At 39.5% G+C, this 20,302-nt stretch overlaps 1 protein-coding gene across 13 annotated transcripts in view; it reads left to right on the top strand.

Annotated features, from left to right (window-relative positions):
- Window positions 1–20,302, top strand: part of VPS13B (vacuolar protein sorting 13 homolog B) — a 914,031-nt gene that overhangs the window by 669,288 nt on the left and 224,441 nt on the right. For all 13 annotated transcript variants that reach the window (XM_037892217.2, XM_037892214.2, XM_027818377.3 and 10 more), the window contains exons 32-33: window positions 6,267–6,393; window positions 8,235–8,378. In XM_037892217.2, coding sequence (XP_037748145.1) covers window positions 6,267–6,393; window positions 8,235–8,378 — 271 coding nt within the window. The remainder of the gene's footprint in view (window positions 1–6,266; window positions 6,394–8,234; window positions 8,379–20,302) is intronic.

The following is a 20,302-nucleotide window of genomic DNA, read 5'->3' as shown; positions in this document are numbered from 1 at the left end:
ATTTGGCTGCTATTACGTCCTTCCACGACAAGGTGGACGGGGTCACTATGTTTGCTCTCCCAACGATTAAATGCTTCCTTAAAAGCATTGAAGACACTTATCCCACAATAAGCAACCCTATACCTATGTGGGAACTCAACCTTGTGCTACGCAGACTCATGGGAAAGCCATGAAGACAGTGCAGCAACTAGAGCTGGGCAAACGATGGATTTTTTTGGTTCACTGGCAATTCTGAAAATTTAGCAAAAAATGTTTTGGGTCAAACCAAAAACAAATTTTTTCAGAATTTTTGGCAAATCAAAAAGTTGGAAAACATTTTGGGTCAGATCAAATGAAAGATTTCATTCAACCCAACTCAAAAATTTTTGTTTTGATTTCAGGCATTTTAACGAAAGCAAAAGAGGACTAAATTCACAAAACAGCAGGAAGTGGTAGTGCCCTCCTTATAACTTTTAGCCCAGTAGTTAGGGCATTCATCTGGAATGTGGGGGGAGGCTGGGGTTCAATTCCTGCCTGTGCTGGATGTGGAGAAGGGATTTGAAGTTAGATCTCCCACATTGCAGGAGAGTGCCCTAACCACTGGGCTGTGGGTTATTTTGGTGTGGAAATCTCCTGGGGTGAAGCTGTTCCACTTTATAGATAGATAGATAGATAGATAGATAAATAGTCATTGGAGTAGGGACTTGACCTTGGGTTTCCCACATCGTAGGTTAGTGCCCTACCACCACCCTTATAGAGTCATTTTCACTCTTTTTCTCTGGACTATTCATTGTCATTCTGAATTACTGTGAATTGCCACTATGAATGACAAAGTCTAAACAAATGAAAACAGTTTGATTGTTCAATTCAGACAAAACTATTTGGTGAACTTGATGCGAATTCACAAATAGTTTCAGGTTGACCGAAATGTCTCTTTGAAAAACTGCCACCTGTCTTCTATTGTTTTTCCCCTTAGACTTGTTTCTCATGGGACCTTACCTACCAACTCCCTGAGTTTGCTAAAGTCTGCCTTCTTGAAATCCAGTGTCTTTATTTTGCTGTTCTCCCTCCTACCATGATTAGGGCTTCTAGGTATACTCAGGTATAGCCTTAGTTCAGCAATTGGTGGCCAGCAATCAGTATAGGGCACTAGTGTACCTTACTACAACAGTTTTATTGCCTCACAGCCTTATGGTAGCGTATGGTCTTTTAAGTGTACTGTACTTTTAAGTGTAGATGATGGACTACTTTAAGTCTCTGAAAGTACTGGTTAAAAAAAAAGACATAAATATATAACAGATGCATAAATGGACCTTGGAATAAATGTACTCTGGACATAGAACCATCATTACATCCTTCACAATAAGTTTTTTCATGAGCTCATGTGGTGTACACCTGTGTGCAGTTAGCAGTGCTCTTACGTGCAGTGTGGAAGACTTAGTAATTCAAGGTGGAACTTGCTTCTTTGTTCACTTTGTGATCTCCCCATCCCTTCTCTCCAAGTGTATTGTGTTTGGCTTCTGTTTACACTTACAGTTGTTTTGCTAATACTTGGTTTGGCGCCTTTTCAGATTTACCAACTAATATTAATTGATAAGCAAAGAAACTAATATTATTTGATAGGTAAATCACTACAAGTAAAGTAGTGCGGGCAGATGGTATAGGGCATGCAAAGAAAACATTAAACAGTCTTAAACCTGTGTTACTTTTAAAAAAATCCTTTAAAATACAGCACAGTGTCCACCCACTAAATCAACATATCACATTTAAGAAATGACAATATTTATTTAAACAAGATCAGGTTGGTGTTTTTGTGTCCATGTAATAATGCACGTTTATCTTTCTTTTGTCTTTCATATACTTAAGTCATAATTGCCAGCAATTTTATATGCATTAGGGCAGAAAATTATCTAACACGTAGCAGTATGCTCTTTCAGTGTCAGCAGTATGCCTCTGCCACTCAATTCTTATTTCCTTTTCACCAAAGGCAAAAACACTTACTTCCTTATTTTCCCATTGTGCTGTGGAAATAGGGACCTGGATGAAAGTCATTTGATTTAAACTTAATCTAGATAAGACTGACGAGATGCTGATTGGCAGGGAGAAGCATTTATGGAACTGGCAAAATCGATGACCACTTTCTCAATTGAGGATGTCTGCCAATTGACTGTCAATGTGCTTTGCGATCCTGTGGTCTGACTAGATTCATCATTGTTCATGGACTACCAGTTAACATCACAGGCCAGATGGGCCTTCTTTCGTCTTTGAATTCCTTGCTTTTCCCTCAGATGCTGATCTTGTCATAGTTATCCCTGTGGGACCGGCATTCAGAAGCCTCCATTAATGCAGAAGCCCACATTCTGAGCAAGGGCGTATTATAACTGTGCTCAACAAATATTCAGCCTGTATTCTGTACTGGCTGCCAATCAATTTGTGTGTAAAACTGAAGTTGCCCTAAATAATCTTAAATAGCCTAGGTCATAGCTACCTTGGAGACAGCATATTCCTCTATAATTTACCATGCTTTCTGCACACATTACTCCTGCGGAATTCTGTGCCACTGCACATGCACAATTCATGTCCCCCGCGGATTCTTTTGCTTCCCTGCAGAAGAATGTTGGTTTGGGTGCCCGGAGCAGCTGGCAAAGAGGTAAATCATTGGTGTGTGTGTGTATGGCGGACGGGGGGGATGCCCTGGCCGGTGGCTCCTATCGTGCACTGTGCTCAGCTGCTAGTACCAGCTGGGCTGGGGGGCAGGGGAGGACAGGACTTGCTCTTTCCCTGTATGGAGCGGCCAAGTTAGACCCTCCTCCAGCTGCAGGAAGCTCTGAAACTCCCCCCCCCCCGCCGCTTCTTGCCCCCATTGCACCTCAGCTAGGAGGGGAGGGGTAACTGTACAGGGAGCTGCACCCCTGTCCGCACAACCCCCATGCATCTGGACTCCCCCCATACTCAGAGAACCTTCTCACCCCACACCTGGATCCCCCCACAATAAGCCCCTCCACACTTGGATCCTGCCGGGCTGACCCTGCCTTCCCACACCTGATGCACCTGGCGCTGAGGGGCAGGGCCCCGTCGTGTTTCTAGGGCAGGCCCGGCCCTTGCACAGCATCAGGGTTGGGTGCAGCCTCACAGCCGAGTCCATGTCCCTGTGGGTGGGGGGTTCCAGGGTGATCTCTCCCCTTCATGCATCCAGTGGCCTGTGCTCCCCACTGCCATACTGGAGCCTCAGCATTTATTTACTGACAAAATTTGCAGAATTTTAAAATATTATGCACAGAATTTTTATTTTTTTGGTGTACAATTTTTACTTTTTTGGTGCAGAATTCCCTCAGGAGCAATACATTACATCCTGAGCACTTACGCTAGTTGCCAGCAGAGTAAAATTCAAGGAAGCAAGGAACAGGGAATTCGAAAGAGCAGGTCCTCTGTAATGTTTTGGGGTTCAACCCAGACCAGTAAGGGGTTATGTCATTGCCTGGCCTGCAACTCTGGATGCCTTAAATGCTACGCTGCTGTGGTTTACAACCCTGACATCAATAGCCCACATACACCCTGGCTTCTACCACCAGTTGCTTTTTGCAGAGTGAACCTCCTACTCCTGAATTTTCCCAAAATTATCTGCATCTCTAGTGTCCTGCCCTCTCCTGGAATACGCACAGAAGTTAAGTTTGTTGCTCCTTTAAAGAGTCAATACACTGCAGCTCATTAATTTAACTAATTTTTGACAAATACTATTATTTCAATTACATCACTGACCTGGTTTATGATAAAAGTAAAACAAGTTTATTTAATCACAGAGAGGTTTTAAGTGAGTTCAAATATAAAGAATAAAGATAGAAAGCATTACAAGTTTATAAGACTAAAACTTAATTTCATCAAGTTACAATCTAAATTTAGTTCCCAGAGATTTCAGCCCCCTTGGCTGAAGGGACCCAATGTTCTGTGATTTCAAGAGCTGCAGCATAGAATCCCCCAAGTGGTAGACAACTATGGGGTTCTTTCCCCTTTCTTTTTATAGTCCAGTAAACCTTGGAAATGTATTCTTTGAAAAGCAAGCCCAGATAAAGTGCCTTTTCCTTGCTGGGTGTGGATGCCATGCTGTTGGTGTAAACTCCATACTGTCTTCTCTCCTGCTGGTGATTCTTACAATGCAAATTATCCCTTCTTGCAACCTCCGATACAAATGAATAGCCCACTGAATTTGTCCTCACTTGGTTTGAGGTGTTAGCCTCCTTCCTTTGTCTGAAGAAAACCTGTTGATCAAGTCCCCTGGACATGCCTGTTTAAATAGTTTAGTCATGTATTTCCACCATATATCTATAAAGTATTTTGTGTGTTTACCATACATACATTGCACAAGAATATTAATGATCAGTGACTTACTAGTTTTCCAGTGATATATTATGACATGCCATCTTTGGGGCAAATGTCATGACAACAGGGTGTTAGGGGTAGTGAGTATGTCAGGCCTGATGAGTTGCTGACACAGAATAGTAAGCCACCAGTAGGGCTCTGTGTCCCACCCTCATCTCTGGAGTTTGCTTCTGCTAGAAATATATCTAAACCCAAGCCTAGCCACATTCAAGAATCACTGTGAGATCCACTTACTTTTATCCTTCATGGCTCTGCAGATCTCCATTGTGAGAGATTGTGTGACCTGCAACAAAACCAGTTTCAAGGCAGTTTGCCATGGTAGGATGTGTATGAGAGTCTCTCTTCTAGCAATCTAGAGCCAAGGGTTTAAAAGCCCCAATGCCACAATTGTCTCTTAGTTTCTCTTTTTTACATGAGACAGAGAAAATGCATAGCCTGGGCATTTTCTTGGGATATGTGTTAGAATAATTAGTGTATTGTTTGAACTTAAATTATTAGTTTAATACTTTGTTCGTAGTTAGCTGTTTATCATTTTATGAATATGCAGAAATTGGTCTAATGAAAGTCATGTTCTTAGAGTCGTCAGGGTTTGCCTCTATGGAACCCAGTGATTAGCTTGTCTTTGTAAGAAAGGTAGATTGTCTTCTAGCTGATGCTCTCAATGACCAGAACTCAAGGCAATGGTTCAACCAGATATTACCCAGAGGACTCACATTATCCATGATCTTATTGAGACTGAGGGCCATCTGATTTCATTGCGGGCTCTTCTCATTCAACTTTCCTCATTGGAAGGATGGCAGAGGAGGTGCTTATAGACAACAGTCTGTGGCAAATTTATTTGAATTGACACACAGATCCCAGTCTGGTATGTTGTGTCAACAAGGGCTATTGATAGATGCTTCTAAAACAGGGAAATGCCTTCAACTTGCATTTTGGTAGCAGTGAAAAATAACCAGAAGATCACTTAAGTATCCGGTTTGCTGACACAAATATTCATGGAAAGTGAAGGTCAGTATTCTGTTTAGAAGGAGCTAATGTACAGCATGGACATCCAATCATGGAAAGAGGTGCTAGAAGGCTGGCATTGCTTTACTATGGGGGCAGAATTTAGGTATCTATGTGTGGTCTATGGTGTAAAGTACTTATGGTAATGGTAAGGTGTGAATGGTGGAGTAGAGGTTCTGTATTATTAGATGGCTTAACTTTTCATGGGCTTGATTTTGTGATTTTTGTGCCACTTGTGTGTGTGGCAACTTTAACTGTTTCATTACAAAGTATTTTGTGCATGAAATAAATGTCTTGTTGGATATACAAGAACACCCATTTAAATAAAAAATTCATTAACACATTTTGAAAATTATTTTTATGTGGTTTGTAGGTCAAATGTGTGTGGCTTATACTGCTTCACAGTGATTTATTTTTAAACATTAATTCAGTAAAAGGAAAAAACAATAATACATCTCTTTGTATGGTGTGTATACTGGTGGATTGCTTGCAGAGTAAAAGGTTTAGATATATTTTGGTTTCAAACACATTGAGGTCACAATAGGTTTCTGCAATATATTAACAGTTAACATTAGAAAAATGTGCAATTTTGTCTTAATTGTGAGGTAATTAAAATAAATTATTGGCCCTGATCCTGCAGTTGGAGCCATCTGGTTCTTACACTGCATTGAGCTCCAGTGATTTCCATGGTCGTTTCCATGGGGCTAATGGCCTGACAGCCAGATTGGGACCATTGTTGTTAATAATTATTTATTATTTGTATTGTGGTAGCAGCCAAAGGCCCCAGTCAGGATTGAGGCCCCATTTTGGTAGGCCCTGTACACAGGAAGAACACAGGAAGATGTGGTCTCTGTCCTAAGCAGCTTACAATCTATTTTAATAATATTCCATTTTTTTTCTTTTAGCATAAGGCGGCATCAAGAACGGAGAGCAATTTTAACTCCAATTTTAACAGATTTCACAGTGCGAATAACTGCAGCTCCTGCAATCATTTTCACAAAAGTAATTTCACCAGAAAACTTGCACACAGAGGTTAGTACAAATTTTAAACAAAAATAACTGAGTTTTTAACATGTACATTATTGTTCCCTTAGAAAATTTTAATCTTCATAGAAAATATTAAATTAAACAATATTAAAATAGTGTGTTTATGGCAAAAGGAATAGATTTTTTTAAACTGTTCGTATGGCTTCTGTAATTTTGGTATTTAACTATGGCACAGTTATAATTTATTATTTGCATTGTTTGAACAGTTATTTTTATTTAATTACATTATGATAGCACTCAAAGGCCTCATCATGACTATGATCTCATTGTGCTAGGTGCTGTACAAACACCCAGAAATAGTTTGTGTCCTAAGAGCTTACAATCTCTTGTGAAAAACCAGATGAAAGGAGGGGAAACATGATACATCAGACATATGAAGTGGTCAGATTTATGGTAGGCACACTGCAGAATTCTTAAAAGATTTATAACTAAAAGAGTTGAGAAGACATGATCCAATGCAATATTTAAGAAACACTATTTTCATGGGCCCCATAAAAGCAAACCTGAAAACTACATTATCTCTACAAATATCAAATAAACAGGGTGCTACAGTCAGATTTCCAAAGGCATACTACTTTTCATAGTAGGAGTCATAGGGATACCTCAGGATATTCCAAATTGACTGGAAAGATTTAACAGTAACTTTTACCAGTCTGTGGGTCAGCTCATTAGAGGAACTTGTTACACACAAGAGACTGTGGTTCATTTCTTGGCATTAGCACACGGGTAGGGAATTTAAAACACATTATTTGGAGGGAGGTGCCAGTCATTGTTTGCCAGCTAGCAGGAGTGATTTTTCATAATAGCTACCTCCTGGGAAGGGCAAAACCGAGGTAGGAATGAAAATCATATTTGCACATCTGTAACAGGTGCAAGTTGATGGAGAAGAAACCGATATTAATTACATGAGGGAAAGATTGCAGTGAGTTTGTGTTTCGTGTAGAGTGCCATCACAAGTGTGGGAAGGAGAGAGTTTTAAATTAAAAGAAAATTCAGGGGATAGCTGAGATGCATGGAAAGGATTCAGCGAAAAGAAACATTTGAACATTACTATTGCTCACATTCAGGAATTTAAATGTTTTGGCTAGTCAGATTCTCTTTGAATCTATTCTTTAGGGGACGCTTAAGGATGAAGGGTGGGGTCTACTATAGATTACCAAGAATTTGAACATTATTCAAATGTCCTTCATGAGAAGGGGCAATGCTTCTGCTTATTAAGCAAACCTCCTGGATTGGTTCTGTTGTTCATCTCTGAATCATTTGCCAACAATGGTCAAGAGCTTTAGTTTTGTTATAACACCAGTAAAATAGTGGTCATCCAGCTAACTCTGCCAAGATATTAACAGTGGTTTACAGGCAAAGAGAAATCAATTAGGCTGGTTATCTTTGAGTTCCAACATATGATTTCATTATAAATGGAGCTGAGCTTATATTCCAAAAAAGTATATCTTCTTGGAAGGACAAGGCGAAGAAGAAATGTAGTTCATTGCCAAACAAATGAAAAACAAAAATCTGACAATTTAGTGTTTGATATTACAAAGAAATGAAAACAAGACCTCACACATGAAACACTTTACATACAAGATTTGTGTTAATGGTTACATATGCTGTTGAAAGCAAATCAAGGTATCAAACACACTTTCATTAAAAGTCTTATGACTGGCACACCATTCTTTGCTACTAAAAGAGATAAATAGATTTAACATCCCAGTTAACATTGTATAAATGGCTTAAATTGGGTATGACAGAGAATTGTGATATAGTTACCTTTAAAATGTAAATTATCTGCCTTGTAGCTAGTATCTGACATGTTTTTTTCTCCACAGGAGATTTTAGTGTGCGGTCATTCTTTGGAGGTGAATTTGACCACAAACCTGGACTTCTTCCTCAGCGTAGCTCAAGTACAACTTCTACAGCAGCTAGTACAAGCCAATTTGGTTGGACTGGAGCCTTCCGACAAGATCACTGAGGTAGGTTATATAACCTGTTTTCTTTTAGAATTACTGTGGCTCACATCAGACATTTACATTATGTGTGGTGGTAGAAAAAATGTGTAAGTAAATGAATTACACACGTTATTGTTTATCGAGCTTTACTTATACTGTACTCCACTGTTATTTTGAAAATTAAGCTGTGCCTACTGCTTTGTTAATTACAAATACTCTTTAGGAAGTCACTATGGGCTGGCTTTGTAAAAGCTTCCTCATGAGAGGACATTGATCAGGAGACATGGGAGGATGAAAGGCACATGGATGGATTTTAAGGCAGAAGGCTTTAAGGTTATTAATGTTTAACTTTTATGGAAGACTCAACAACCTACGTTCCCCCCCCCCCAAGATATACCACACATTTACTTTAATCCAATACAGTGTTAAATAACCTCCATGCCAAACCAATATTCAGGGTTGATCCCCTTCACTCTAACCTCTAGGATTCAGCCCACCTTTGAATCATCTTGCGCTCCCCCTCTGAGTAGAAAGGAGAATACACATAAAAGGTACCTCAGTCTATGAACACTTAACATCCCCCCTTCTTCTTTGCAACTAATACGGTCCACCAGCCATCACTTGGGTCTCTCATTCATGTTTACTTCCAGGTGCCAGCCCCTATCAGCCTGACACTGGCAATGAACACCAGCCACAAGTTGCAACAAAATTACAAACTTCCCACTTACTAAATTTTGAACTTTTAAATTCTGTCCTTATTCATTAAAACTAGGCCTCCGACCAACAAGTCACCTTGCCCCCTGGAAAAAAATCCTGATCCACAAAATTGGAGATCTGATCAGACCCACAGCATCTTGGTAACACAGCTCATATTATACCTCAGTTATAGGGCGGCATGAGGCCGGGCAGCTGCAGCAACTCCAGTAGAATGACTGCTACCTGTCCTAAGAGCTTCATCGGTAGCAGGGGAACGCATGAGACAATCAATTCTCCGTTTCCCTCTCAAAGTCTAGCAAATGGGTGGTAGGGAGAGGTGGAGAAATCTCTCCTCCCCTCCCTGTACTTACCCTCCCTGCCCAGGCACAATCTCCACACGCATTCTGGGCTGGGGGGAAGAGGAAGTGCTCTGAAGCAGCTGAGCCTGCACCTCCCTTCCCCCCTGCTCTCAGAACCTTAGGGGCTATCCCAGCTTAAGTCTCTGTCCCCTCTCCCTCACTGAGATGGGGGAAGGGGTGGGGCATTATTTCATTACACTTTTGAAACATTAACAATGTAATAAAAGAAATACAGTGTATCTTTCTCTTCTTTGGATACTTTGCAGATCCACAGCCTCTTTTGGAAATGAGTATTGTAAGTAGGTATACTACGGGAATATCTTCAATAAATAACTTACAGGGCACTGTTTTCCCATCCCCTGTGGAATGCACAGAATCATAAACATTGAACGGATGCCCAGAACTTGAATTTTGAGCTAGTGCTGTGCAGAAGTCCTGCACTATTAGTGCTTAGTACGCAAACTTGCTGCAATAAAAGCCACTTACTAGATCATTTCAGAGTGCTTTTTCTTCACTATATCCAGAAGTGCCCATTTGTCCTTCATCAGTTCCTTCCATATACACTGTAGATAATTAATAAAGGAAAACATTTCTAGGTCAAGTTATTATTCTTAGTTATGTCATAAATAGTAAAACTATATCTGGAATAAGTACAGTGAAGGGTAATGATATGTTTTATTTCCATTACTCTTTTCTCCAGTTATTTTCTCTAAAATAACAAAGTAAAGCCAGCTTCACACCAGTACCTCAATCCTTTTCTCCAGATGCCTTTCACCTCATGTTGCCTTCTTGAGTTTTCGGAGGGTGAAGTAATAGCTGGTGGATGTGAACTGCCCTGCTCATATCAATGAGTTAAGTCTGAAATCTAGAAATGACAATTCAGATGTCAACACTGTTAACGATTCGACAGCTAACCATTTTAGCAGAAGCATCCAGCTATAATTACCCACATTCCCCAGGGGGCCCATCTAAGTTGTAGCAGCCTCCCTGTACTGCCCTATGAGCTACAGTGCTGCCTGGAATCTGTGCTGCAGCTTAGCCCCCAGCCCTGCCTCCTGCACACCCCTTATACCAGAGCTTCCCTGACAGTCCTCAGAGGGCAACTCTACAGTTGTTTCACACAGTTCGTGAACCAGGGAATTCTCTCCCAGCCAGTTTCAAAGCTTTTACAGTCTCTTTAAGCCACTTCAACCTTTTACCTGGTATAACGGGGCAGAGCAGGAGTGAAGATTTCACCCTATCTTTATATAAGTGCTGACTGTGTTTGATACTGTACAGAACACAGAAAAAGAGACAGTATCTGCCCTCAGGAGCTTACCTGCTAAATAGGCAGATAGTGTATAATGCACTGGGAGACCCAGAGGAAGGGCCCACGTATGAGATACTCATAGTGAGCCTGGCTTTGCTTCCAATAGACAATGTATAAGGCCTCTCGTCCAAATCTGAGACAAGATAACGTGGCAGTGAGCTCCCAGGTTTTTAAAGAAACAGAAGTATTTGATTGTATAACAGACATTATGATTCATTCTGGTTGTAATTTTTATTCTGGAGAGAGTCCACAGATAAATTTCCAACACCAAAGATAAGCCCTCATGCTGCTGCTTTAAGAAATACTCAGAGCTCCGCAGGCATATAATGTTGAAATGGACCAGGTGAAAGTCTGTCATTTCACACATTTTAATGATACACAGCATGAGGGAATTGGGAAACTTTTAGTTCATGTTCCTTGTTTAGCATATTTTGTTTCTCTTCAGAGACACCTGGATAGGTCACATGTAACCAAGTAATAAACGGAGGTCACTAATAAAATATGCATTTGTGCATTCTCTAAAATGGAGGAGATGAGGGAATACCTTGAATTTCTTGAGGTTATGGCCTGTAAAAGAAATGTAAGTGTTTCACCTCCTGTTCATCCCCTGCTAAACACAATGGGAAGACTTGGCTTGAAACACATCTGACAGAGTTTTTGTAAGAACCTGTCAAAGATAGTTTACATTTATGCTGCCAGATTAGCCTGCAACTGAGGGCTTAGAACACTGAAGTTTCTAAGAATACGAGAACATAGTCTATAGTAATAAAAGGTTTTAATACTTCAGATTTCTCTGTATAGTGGTGCTTTTCTTGTGGGTGGTGAATTCTTCAAGGGTCTCCAGGTGAAGATTTGAATACTTAAAGGTCTTTCTAGAAATATTGCATAATGGAATTGTTTAGGGGCAGATCATGGAACTTTGAGGCTTGGTGGGAATGAGATTCCCTGTAGTATGCAATGTCCAGTTGACCGTAACCTTTGTATGGATAGCCTGGAGCCTGTCTCTTGTCTACTGTATGTTGAAAGCAGTGGTCGGCCTGGAAGCAGGAAATGGAAAAAGGAACACTGCAAGTAGAATGGAAAGACAAGAGAAAGATTAACATCAATCCATTCTTGCAGAGCAGTGTTTAATAGCTACTAGCAACTCCCTTTATTTCTTAATATGTTTTTTTCAGCACTGTCAGATGTATTAAGTAACAAATATTTTTCTAAATTCAAAAGTAAGTCAGGCTTATTACTTCCCCTGTTATGCTTAAAATCTCCCAGAAATGTGTTTATCTGGACACATCCATACAGTGCCAGAGGCATTCAACTTCCACTTCACACTGAGGGCACAAGGGTGTTTTGAATAAGGCAAGCTTATTTAAACTTTTGGACTGAAAAATGTCTTGTGTTGGCAATTAAATTAATTCATGGGTAGGCATGGAAAGATTAGATTTTTATCAGTAAATGTCAGTATAAGTCAATATCTCCATACACACACAAACTGACAAAAAATATTTCTGTCAATGATAATCAAAATGTACAGGTAGGCAAAGTAAGAAAAATGCTGCTAGAGAACTTAGTAGAGTTTGAGTTAAGGATATAAACGTAGTATATTTTGACATGTGATGTTGACAATTTGTGTTTTAATGGTTGTAAAGCTTTAATTTTTTGCATCTCAGCATCTGCTGTCATTAAATAATTGTCTGAACCTGCCTATTTTCTATCACCCCTCCAAATTTTTCTACAGTTATGAACATTTAAATCGATAAAAATTGAAAAAGTTTTAAAATAGAGATCAATATTATCCGTCAAAATTATTATTTTTTTAAATTGAAATCTGCCAAGCCTGTTCATATGGCAGCTATTAGACAATGACATTGACTTCACATGTTCATTCCCAGGCTTCCCTCCTTTCTTTGGTTTTCATGTTTAAACCTTTATTCAATTCAGACCCCTTTTTCATCATCTTGATCAAGTCTCTTTATGCGCTGGTTGTAAATAAGTTTTGGTTAGCAGAAACCTTAATTTCGGTAGGATTTTTAACATATCTCATCTATCTGGAGTAACACTGCTTCACCACTACAAATGAGAAACTCACACTTTGCTAGTTGGCTTTCATACAGTTTTGGGTGTTCTTGAGATGATATGGCCTGTGAGATGGACTGATTAAAGCTAGGATATAAACATTGATCTCATTATTGATGAAGATTGCCACAGCTCTTATTCAAGCTTGACAACTGAAATCTCTTCTCTGGCCTTGGGCCACCAACCTTTCCCTCCTCACATCGGTAGAAAAGCTGCTCATCTTGATGGTCCATTATTCTGATACCACCATCCTTGAATTGTCTCACTCCACTGGCTCACCTTTCTCCACACATTGTATAAAAGCTTAATGTCTTCACCTTTATCGCTTTCCACCATTTATGTCCACCCTATCTGTCAAATCTAATTTCTTATTGGGAGGCTAACCGATGGCTTTGTTGTGCCAATAACACCAGCAAGGATTGCTTGCTTGTCTGCTTTTCCCACAAACATTTTTGTGCTTTCTCCCATGCTGCCTCCTATGCATGGGAACAACTCTGAGTAAGCATTCCCAGAGTTTCCACCTCATTCTCTTTTAAATTTCTTTGCTTATTTCTGGCACTATTGCAATATGAGTACTCAGTAACAATAAGATGATCATCTGGATTGTTCAGGTCAGCCACACTTAAAGAATGGTGTTTAGATTCCTCTTCAAGAAACATTTTAACATCTTTCTTTTTTAGGAAAAGTTATCAAGAAGGTTGTGATGGGCTATCTCCGGATACACCTCAATTCCACATATGTGTATTGTATTTTAGTCTGGGTTCAACTATGGTTATGGGATAGAGACCTTAGTGATTATATCGATTGCTGATTTCTTTCTATGATCACACAAACCTTAAGGTGGCCAACCTGATTCAATTAAATTTATCATTATCTTTTGATACTATTGAGGTGTTGTCGCATCTGGATGATCTTGTTTGAATGAACAGAGTTCCACTTCAGCTCCTTCCGCCTCAAGAGATTCCAGGGGTAGAAATGAGCAATTGTTTATCTTCCCTAAGAGCCCTAACATTGAGATTAGCAGGATTCCATCTTGTCATCCCTCCTGTTCAATGTGTATGTAAGCTACTTGGGGAGACTGAGAGACGTTTTGAGCTGCAGTATCATAAGTATAGTGCTGATACTTATTCACAAAGGACAAATACACTATTGATGCTACCTGATTGACTTTAGTGGAGGTGAGCTAGTACATACCAGCAGTGAAAATTGGGTTTCATTTTCATCAAACCTCTATCCTACAGTTTCTTTAATTTCCCAATAACTTGCCAAGATAAGGAAGTGGATGAGCACAAGCTGGCTGTAACTAAAAACAGGAAGTGATGCTTATGGCAGGGAGAAGCATTTAGAGAAACAGGTGGCTCTTGAACTATTAGATACTGCTCCCAGAGTTAATCTTATTTAACATGTTATCTTAATAAATTATTCAGAAAAGGGGGCTAACAGCATGTTAGTGAACACTGTGGGTGATACTGTATTGGGATGGTTGTAAGCACCGGTGATGATTAGGAGTAATACTAAAGGATCTAGAGAGTTTCAAAATATGGACAGAAAACAAAACAATGGTAGTCAATTTGTTTAAATGCATGCTAATAATTCCAAGATGAAATAATCCAAAGCAGAGATTCAGTGAGTGGGAGATACTTGGAAAGAGGTAATACTAAAAGAGTCCTAGGGTAATAGTGAACCATAAATCAGACATGAGTTTGCAATGAACTGTAGAAGCAAAAAAGGGCTATTCGGTTTAGTGCTGCAAATGTAAAAATCACACTCTGGAACTGGGGAATAATGGCTCCTCTCTGTAGGACTCTCCTGTAGCTGTATCTGGAATATTGCTTTTAGTCTCTTCTTACACCCAAGACCCATTCCCACAAAGGGTTAATCTCTTGCTCTGTAGCTTTAGAGGCAGGGCCACACCTGTCAATCACAGCTAGTAGGACATTCTTCTGTCCATCTTTTTTGTTCCTTGTTAGTGCATTGCTCCCCTTCAGAGCCACAGCTTTTCTCTGCCTGAGGTGCATGCCAGAATAGTGAGAAACGTGACTCCAAAAAATGCTTCTCTTGCTCTGCTCCTGTCTAGCCCCATTTAGAAGCTCCCCTGTGTTTCTTTCACCTGCAAGGGGGCCTCATCTATCTGCTCCTGTTATCTGGGGATGAAGCAACCTCCTCCAGCAGGGAGCCCTTTGAAGCATCTTACAAACTGGAATTTCAAAGAAAAATAAATGTTTAGGGGATTTGGGAATTGATTTATGAGGAAAGATGTTAGAGTCAAACATGCATAGTTTGGCTGAGAGGTGACAAAGGGGAAGAGTGGGGCTATAAATCTGCAAATATTTGAAGGGTGTAAACACCAAGGAAAGAAGGGAATTATTTCGGGTTGTAGAATGGATTTGAAGTAGGAGTTATATCATGAAATAAAAGAAAGGGATTGTTTAAGATGACTATCAGGAATAAAATTTATGAAATCAATGTATTAAGCTGTGAAAACTTCTCCAAAGGGAAGTGATGGAAGACATCATAACTTAGGATATCTAAAACTTGACTGAAGCAAACACTTGAAAATAAACTATAGGAGATGGTCCTGCCCTTGCAAGGAAATTGATTAGATGATCCTAATAGAACTTTTTGATCTCTAATTTCTGTGTTCAATGTTCAAGAAATTCCATCCACTTCACCTGCATTTCAAGCAACCATTTGCAGGACAGGTGAGATATTACCTACAAAGACAAAGTAAGGTGAAAATTAGTGACGTCCATTCTCTGAAGGATAATAATTATTAAACATCTAAATCTTTTTTTTAAAATGAATAAAATAGGGCTTGAGTGTATTAAGACTGCCTGGTGCCTGTGGATTTAGCAGCAGTAATTAGTTCGTTATTCATGAATATCAAGTAATCATCAGAGTAAACCCACTTACAAAAGTACCATATGTAAGGAATAACATATGTCTATTTTTTGAAAGCAGTGTTTAAGAGCAAGTTAAATGTTTATACTTTTTAACGAAATAAAAAACATATTTTAAGGGGGCAGGGAAGAACCACATCATTAAGGAAATCAAAGATGGCAGTGCTCTTTGATCTATGTACTCTAGACAGCATCCTGGACAAAAAAACTTTAAATCATAAAACTAATTTAACATTCTTCCTTCTCCCTATCTCCTAATCCATTTTTTCCCTCACTAATTTCCATTCTTCTGCAGTCTTCTTCTCATTGCCTAATCCATATGTGTCTATCTTGCCTTTCAGTAGGCTTACTTTAGTCTTGACATGCATACACAGTTCCCCAATGTTTTCATTTTGCACATTTGTTCTATAACAGAAATTAAAAAATAAAAAACTAGAGAAATTCTGATTTTGTGGAATTGCACTAGTTCCGTGAAATTATTAGAGGACTTATCCTGTTTGTTCCCCAAGGATGTTAATCATCGTGTACGTTCTTCAGCTTTCTGCTCAAATAACAAAATACAGTGAAGGAAATTGATCTTTTCTATCAAGCATGAAGGTGTTCTTTGGTATTAATTAGTTTAGATGGAGCGGAACTTTTCTCTTCTCTTTTTAATTATCTTTGATAATCTTTTGAAACAGAGCTAGAGCTAGAAAGGTTCTATTTATGACCATAAATCTCACTTCCCTTACCATGCCACTTGAATGCTCCTGTATTATTCATAGCCAAAAGGGACCATTGTGATCATCTAGTCTAATTTCCTGCATAAAACCAGCCACAGAATTTCACATAGTGGGCTTACCTACAATCCTGTAGGACAGACTAAAGCACTGTGTAGACAAGCCCAGTGATTCCTATCAGAAGACCATAACTTCTGATTGTGCTAGAGCACATCTTTTAGAAAGACATCCAGTCTTGATTTAAAGACTTCAAGTAATGGAGAATCCACTCCATCCCTAAGTAAGTGTCATTGACCGCTGACGTGAATAGCACACTGCTTGGCAACTTTGGCAAACTTATCCTGAGAATTTACTCTTGTTTCAACAGTGTAATACCCAAGAGGGTCCCTCTGGGTCCAGAAAGAACCCCATTTAAGTAAGGAGGGCTCAGCTTGGGTGCAGGATCTGTTTACCCATCATGCGCTCATTGCAGGATATGGTCCTGAAATCTTTTTTTTTAAATGATTTGCTCATTTCTTCAATTTCATCTACTTTTGTCTGTTACATTTTTCAGCAGCAGAGAGTCAGAACATTCAACTACAGGATTTGAAGCAAATAGCTATTATATCGTCTGGTTTTATTAAAAAGTTTAGATCAATCATTTGCCGGTATATGTATTAGTCCTAATATCCATGTGGTGGTGATGTGTCCTTTCCTATTTAATTACTGCATCAAATGTTCTGGGAGATCTTGTATCTTTTGTTCAATATTGGGAACATTCTGTTGATATAAACTCTCCATCTGTATTAGTAATTACACGTATTGCAGTTTGTGCACTATGTAGGTAAGATTGCCACTGCAAGTGGGAATTTGGGATGGGATCCTCCCGTTCACCAAGTTCTCTTGTGTCTCATAAAGCAGCCACGGATTACCACTTGAGAGTTCCTCCTATCTAGAGGAAATTTAAGTTGGCATAGGCAGCTCCATCATCTCCTCTGCCAGAAACCCACCCTCCCAATATAAATAGAGGAAAGGGACATGTTGGGGTATGGCAGGAGAAGTGAAGGGAGAGATGGATCAAGGTGTTGCCTATGAAATAATTTATGCTGGATACTTGCATGGATTGAAATGGGCAGCAGGTTTAAAACAAATTAAAGGAAGTTCTTCTTCACACAGTGCACAGTCAATCTGTGGAACTCCTTGCCTGAGGAGGTTGTGAAGGCTAGGACTATAACAGAGTTTAAAAGAGAACTAGATAAATTCATGGAGGTTAAGTCCATTAATGGCTGTTAGCCAGGATGGGTGAGGAATGATGTCCCTAGCCTCTGTTTGTCAGAGGGTGGAGATGGATGGCAGGAGAGAGATCACTTGATCATTACCTGTTAGGTTCACTCCCTCTGGGGCACCTGGCATTGCCCACTGTCAGCAGACAGGATACTGGGCTGGATGGACCTTTGATCTGGCCCAGTATGGCCATTCTTATGTTCTTATGAAAAACTAGGTTCTACCATCTTCTTGAGGGAGTTTTGTTAATTATGTATAGTATCTGGCTATTTACTGTTGCGTTTGGATTTTTGGATCCATCTGTTCAGGGGCCAGAGTCAGTAGTGGGTCAGGTTGAGTTATGGACTCTCTCCTGAAGTTCTCGCGTCTTTTTTCCTGTTTCTTTTCCATTTTGAAAAAAACAGTGCATTTTAATTTGGTGCATTAGGATAGTTTCACATATTATTTTAAGTAACATCTACAGTATGTAACTCTATCGTGGATGGATATTATCTCTAAGAAATACATTTTACACTTTGACAACACGTATCCAGTGTGTTGTGCCAATAACATCAAATGTAATTGAAAATTGTGGGAGGAGAAATTGACATTACCCAGTTGGTGCTTGATGCTGTAGGTATTTGTGAAAGGTTAGCACAGTTGTAATATATCAAAGATAACAAGGTAACCTCTGAATTCTCACTATAATTGTAGTCTAGTTAATGTTTTCATTTACTTTTGTTTGCTATGTAAATTAGGGTGCCTGTTGGGAAGAGGTGGAAAAAGTCTTTCAAGAGATTGCGTTTGAGCTAGGCTAGATTGGAAGCAGGTGATCATCCAGATTCTGTCACAATTTTGGCAAATCATTCATTAAGAGGACCTATGCTACTGAAATTAATTCACACCTAACAGATGTACACTACCATGAAGGGATGTGACCTGCCTGACACCAATCACTGGAAAGAAAACACATTTCTTTTGATGTTTTGAATTAGGTTCTGTAGATATTGCACATGTGTCTCACATGTTGACAACAGAAGTTCTTTTTCTTCTACAAGTTTTATACATAAAAGCACATTCATCTGTACGACTCTGCCTATATAATAAATATTTTAAAGACTAATAGTGGGATTAGACAAAACTATTTGAATGATTTAGGAACACAAGTCCCATTGAAAGACAATGACACTTGTGCTACTAAATCATTTAGGTGATTTTTGAAAATCCCACACCAAGAATTAAATCTCAACTGGGTGCAGTGGTAACCCAAGTACAGCAGTAAACTGATGCAGTACTTGTAAATCTTTCTTTCTTTCGTTCTTTCTTTCTTTCTTTCTTTCTTTCGTTCTTTCTTTCGTTCTTTCATCAGGTTTGTAGGAAAAGTCTATTTTGTCTCCGCATCTAGCCCTTAACTGTGACCAGGTCTCTACATATTAAGAGCAGAAGATCAAACAATAAATGATGGCATTAATTTACTCCTAAGGGAATTCTGCGCCAAACCATTAAAAATTCTATGCACAATATTTTAAAATTCTGCATATATTGTTTGTCAAAATAACACAATATAAGCATGCCAGTTTCAATTATTTTGGTCATTTATTTCAAAATACCTGTCAGCAAGTATGTCTGGAATAACGCAGACAAAAAAAAATATTTAGGAAATGTTCTTTTGACAAATAGATTCCTTACTAGGCAAATTAATACGGAACTTTTAGTAATTCATTTAAACTACAATACAGAAACGTATTTCCTGCACCCCTGGGAAGCCGTGCGAAGGCTTGGGGGAATTGGGGTAACAGAGGAGCTGAGGGAGAGGAAAGGAACTAGGGATGAACTTGGAGGGTTGTTGGGTGTAGGTTGGAGAAATATGGAACAGGTTGTTGAGGGGGAGGGGGAAATTGTTAGGGAGTTGGGGAGCCTCCCCTATGCAGACCCTGACTGACCCCTAGCCTCTCCCATTCAGTCAGGCACATCTGCCCCGTCCCCATGTGTTTTTACCCCATCCACCTCTGTCCTTACACCCTCCTGTCCCCATGTGCAGTCAGCTGCTGCTGTCCTGGCACCACAGCGTCCTCTCGTGGGTGAAAGGCAGAACTGCAGCACTTCTCAGGCAGAATGTATTCTATGTGCAGAAAAAAAAATTCTGTGCCAGACATGAATTCTGTGCATGTGCAGAATTCCCCCATGAGTAATTAATTGTAAATTTTTAAATCAAGAATGGGTGCGGCTTTTTTTAACAATGTGCTCTAGTTCAAAAGGAATTATTTTGAGGAAGTTCTAAGGTCCGTATTACACCAGAGATCAGACAAGATGATCACAATGGTCCATGCTGGCTTTGGAATCTATGGATGAATACATGTCTGTGATTGATTTAAAAGAACTCCTATAAATAATAGAGAAGACTTCAGTTGTGATGAGTTTCCCTCAGTTTAGACACTAGTATTGTTCCTTGTCTTTTTACACACTGGGTTTGTTTAAAGTGTCCTGGGATTTAGGTGTTTACAAAATGTCCTGGCAGGTTGGTTGTGTACCACTCCGAGTTACAGCATTTGAGCTGTAGTTATTTGGGAGTTTCCCTTCTGTACACATGTACCTCATAACTGTATTTTATTTATTGGCCTGCTTACTTAGTGGACCGTCCTTGTAAGTGGGT

This window comes from Chelonia mydas, chromosome 2 (assembly GCF_015237465.2).
Source record: "Chelonia mydas isolate rCheMyd1 chromosome 2, rCheMyd1.pri.v2, whole genome shotgun sequence".
In the NCBI taxonomy this organism is placed as follows: Eukaryota; Metazoa; Chordata; order Testudines; family Cheloniidae; genus Chelonia; species Chelonia mydas.
This window is presented reverse-complemented; position numbering and strand designations above follow the sequence as displayed.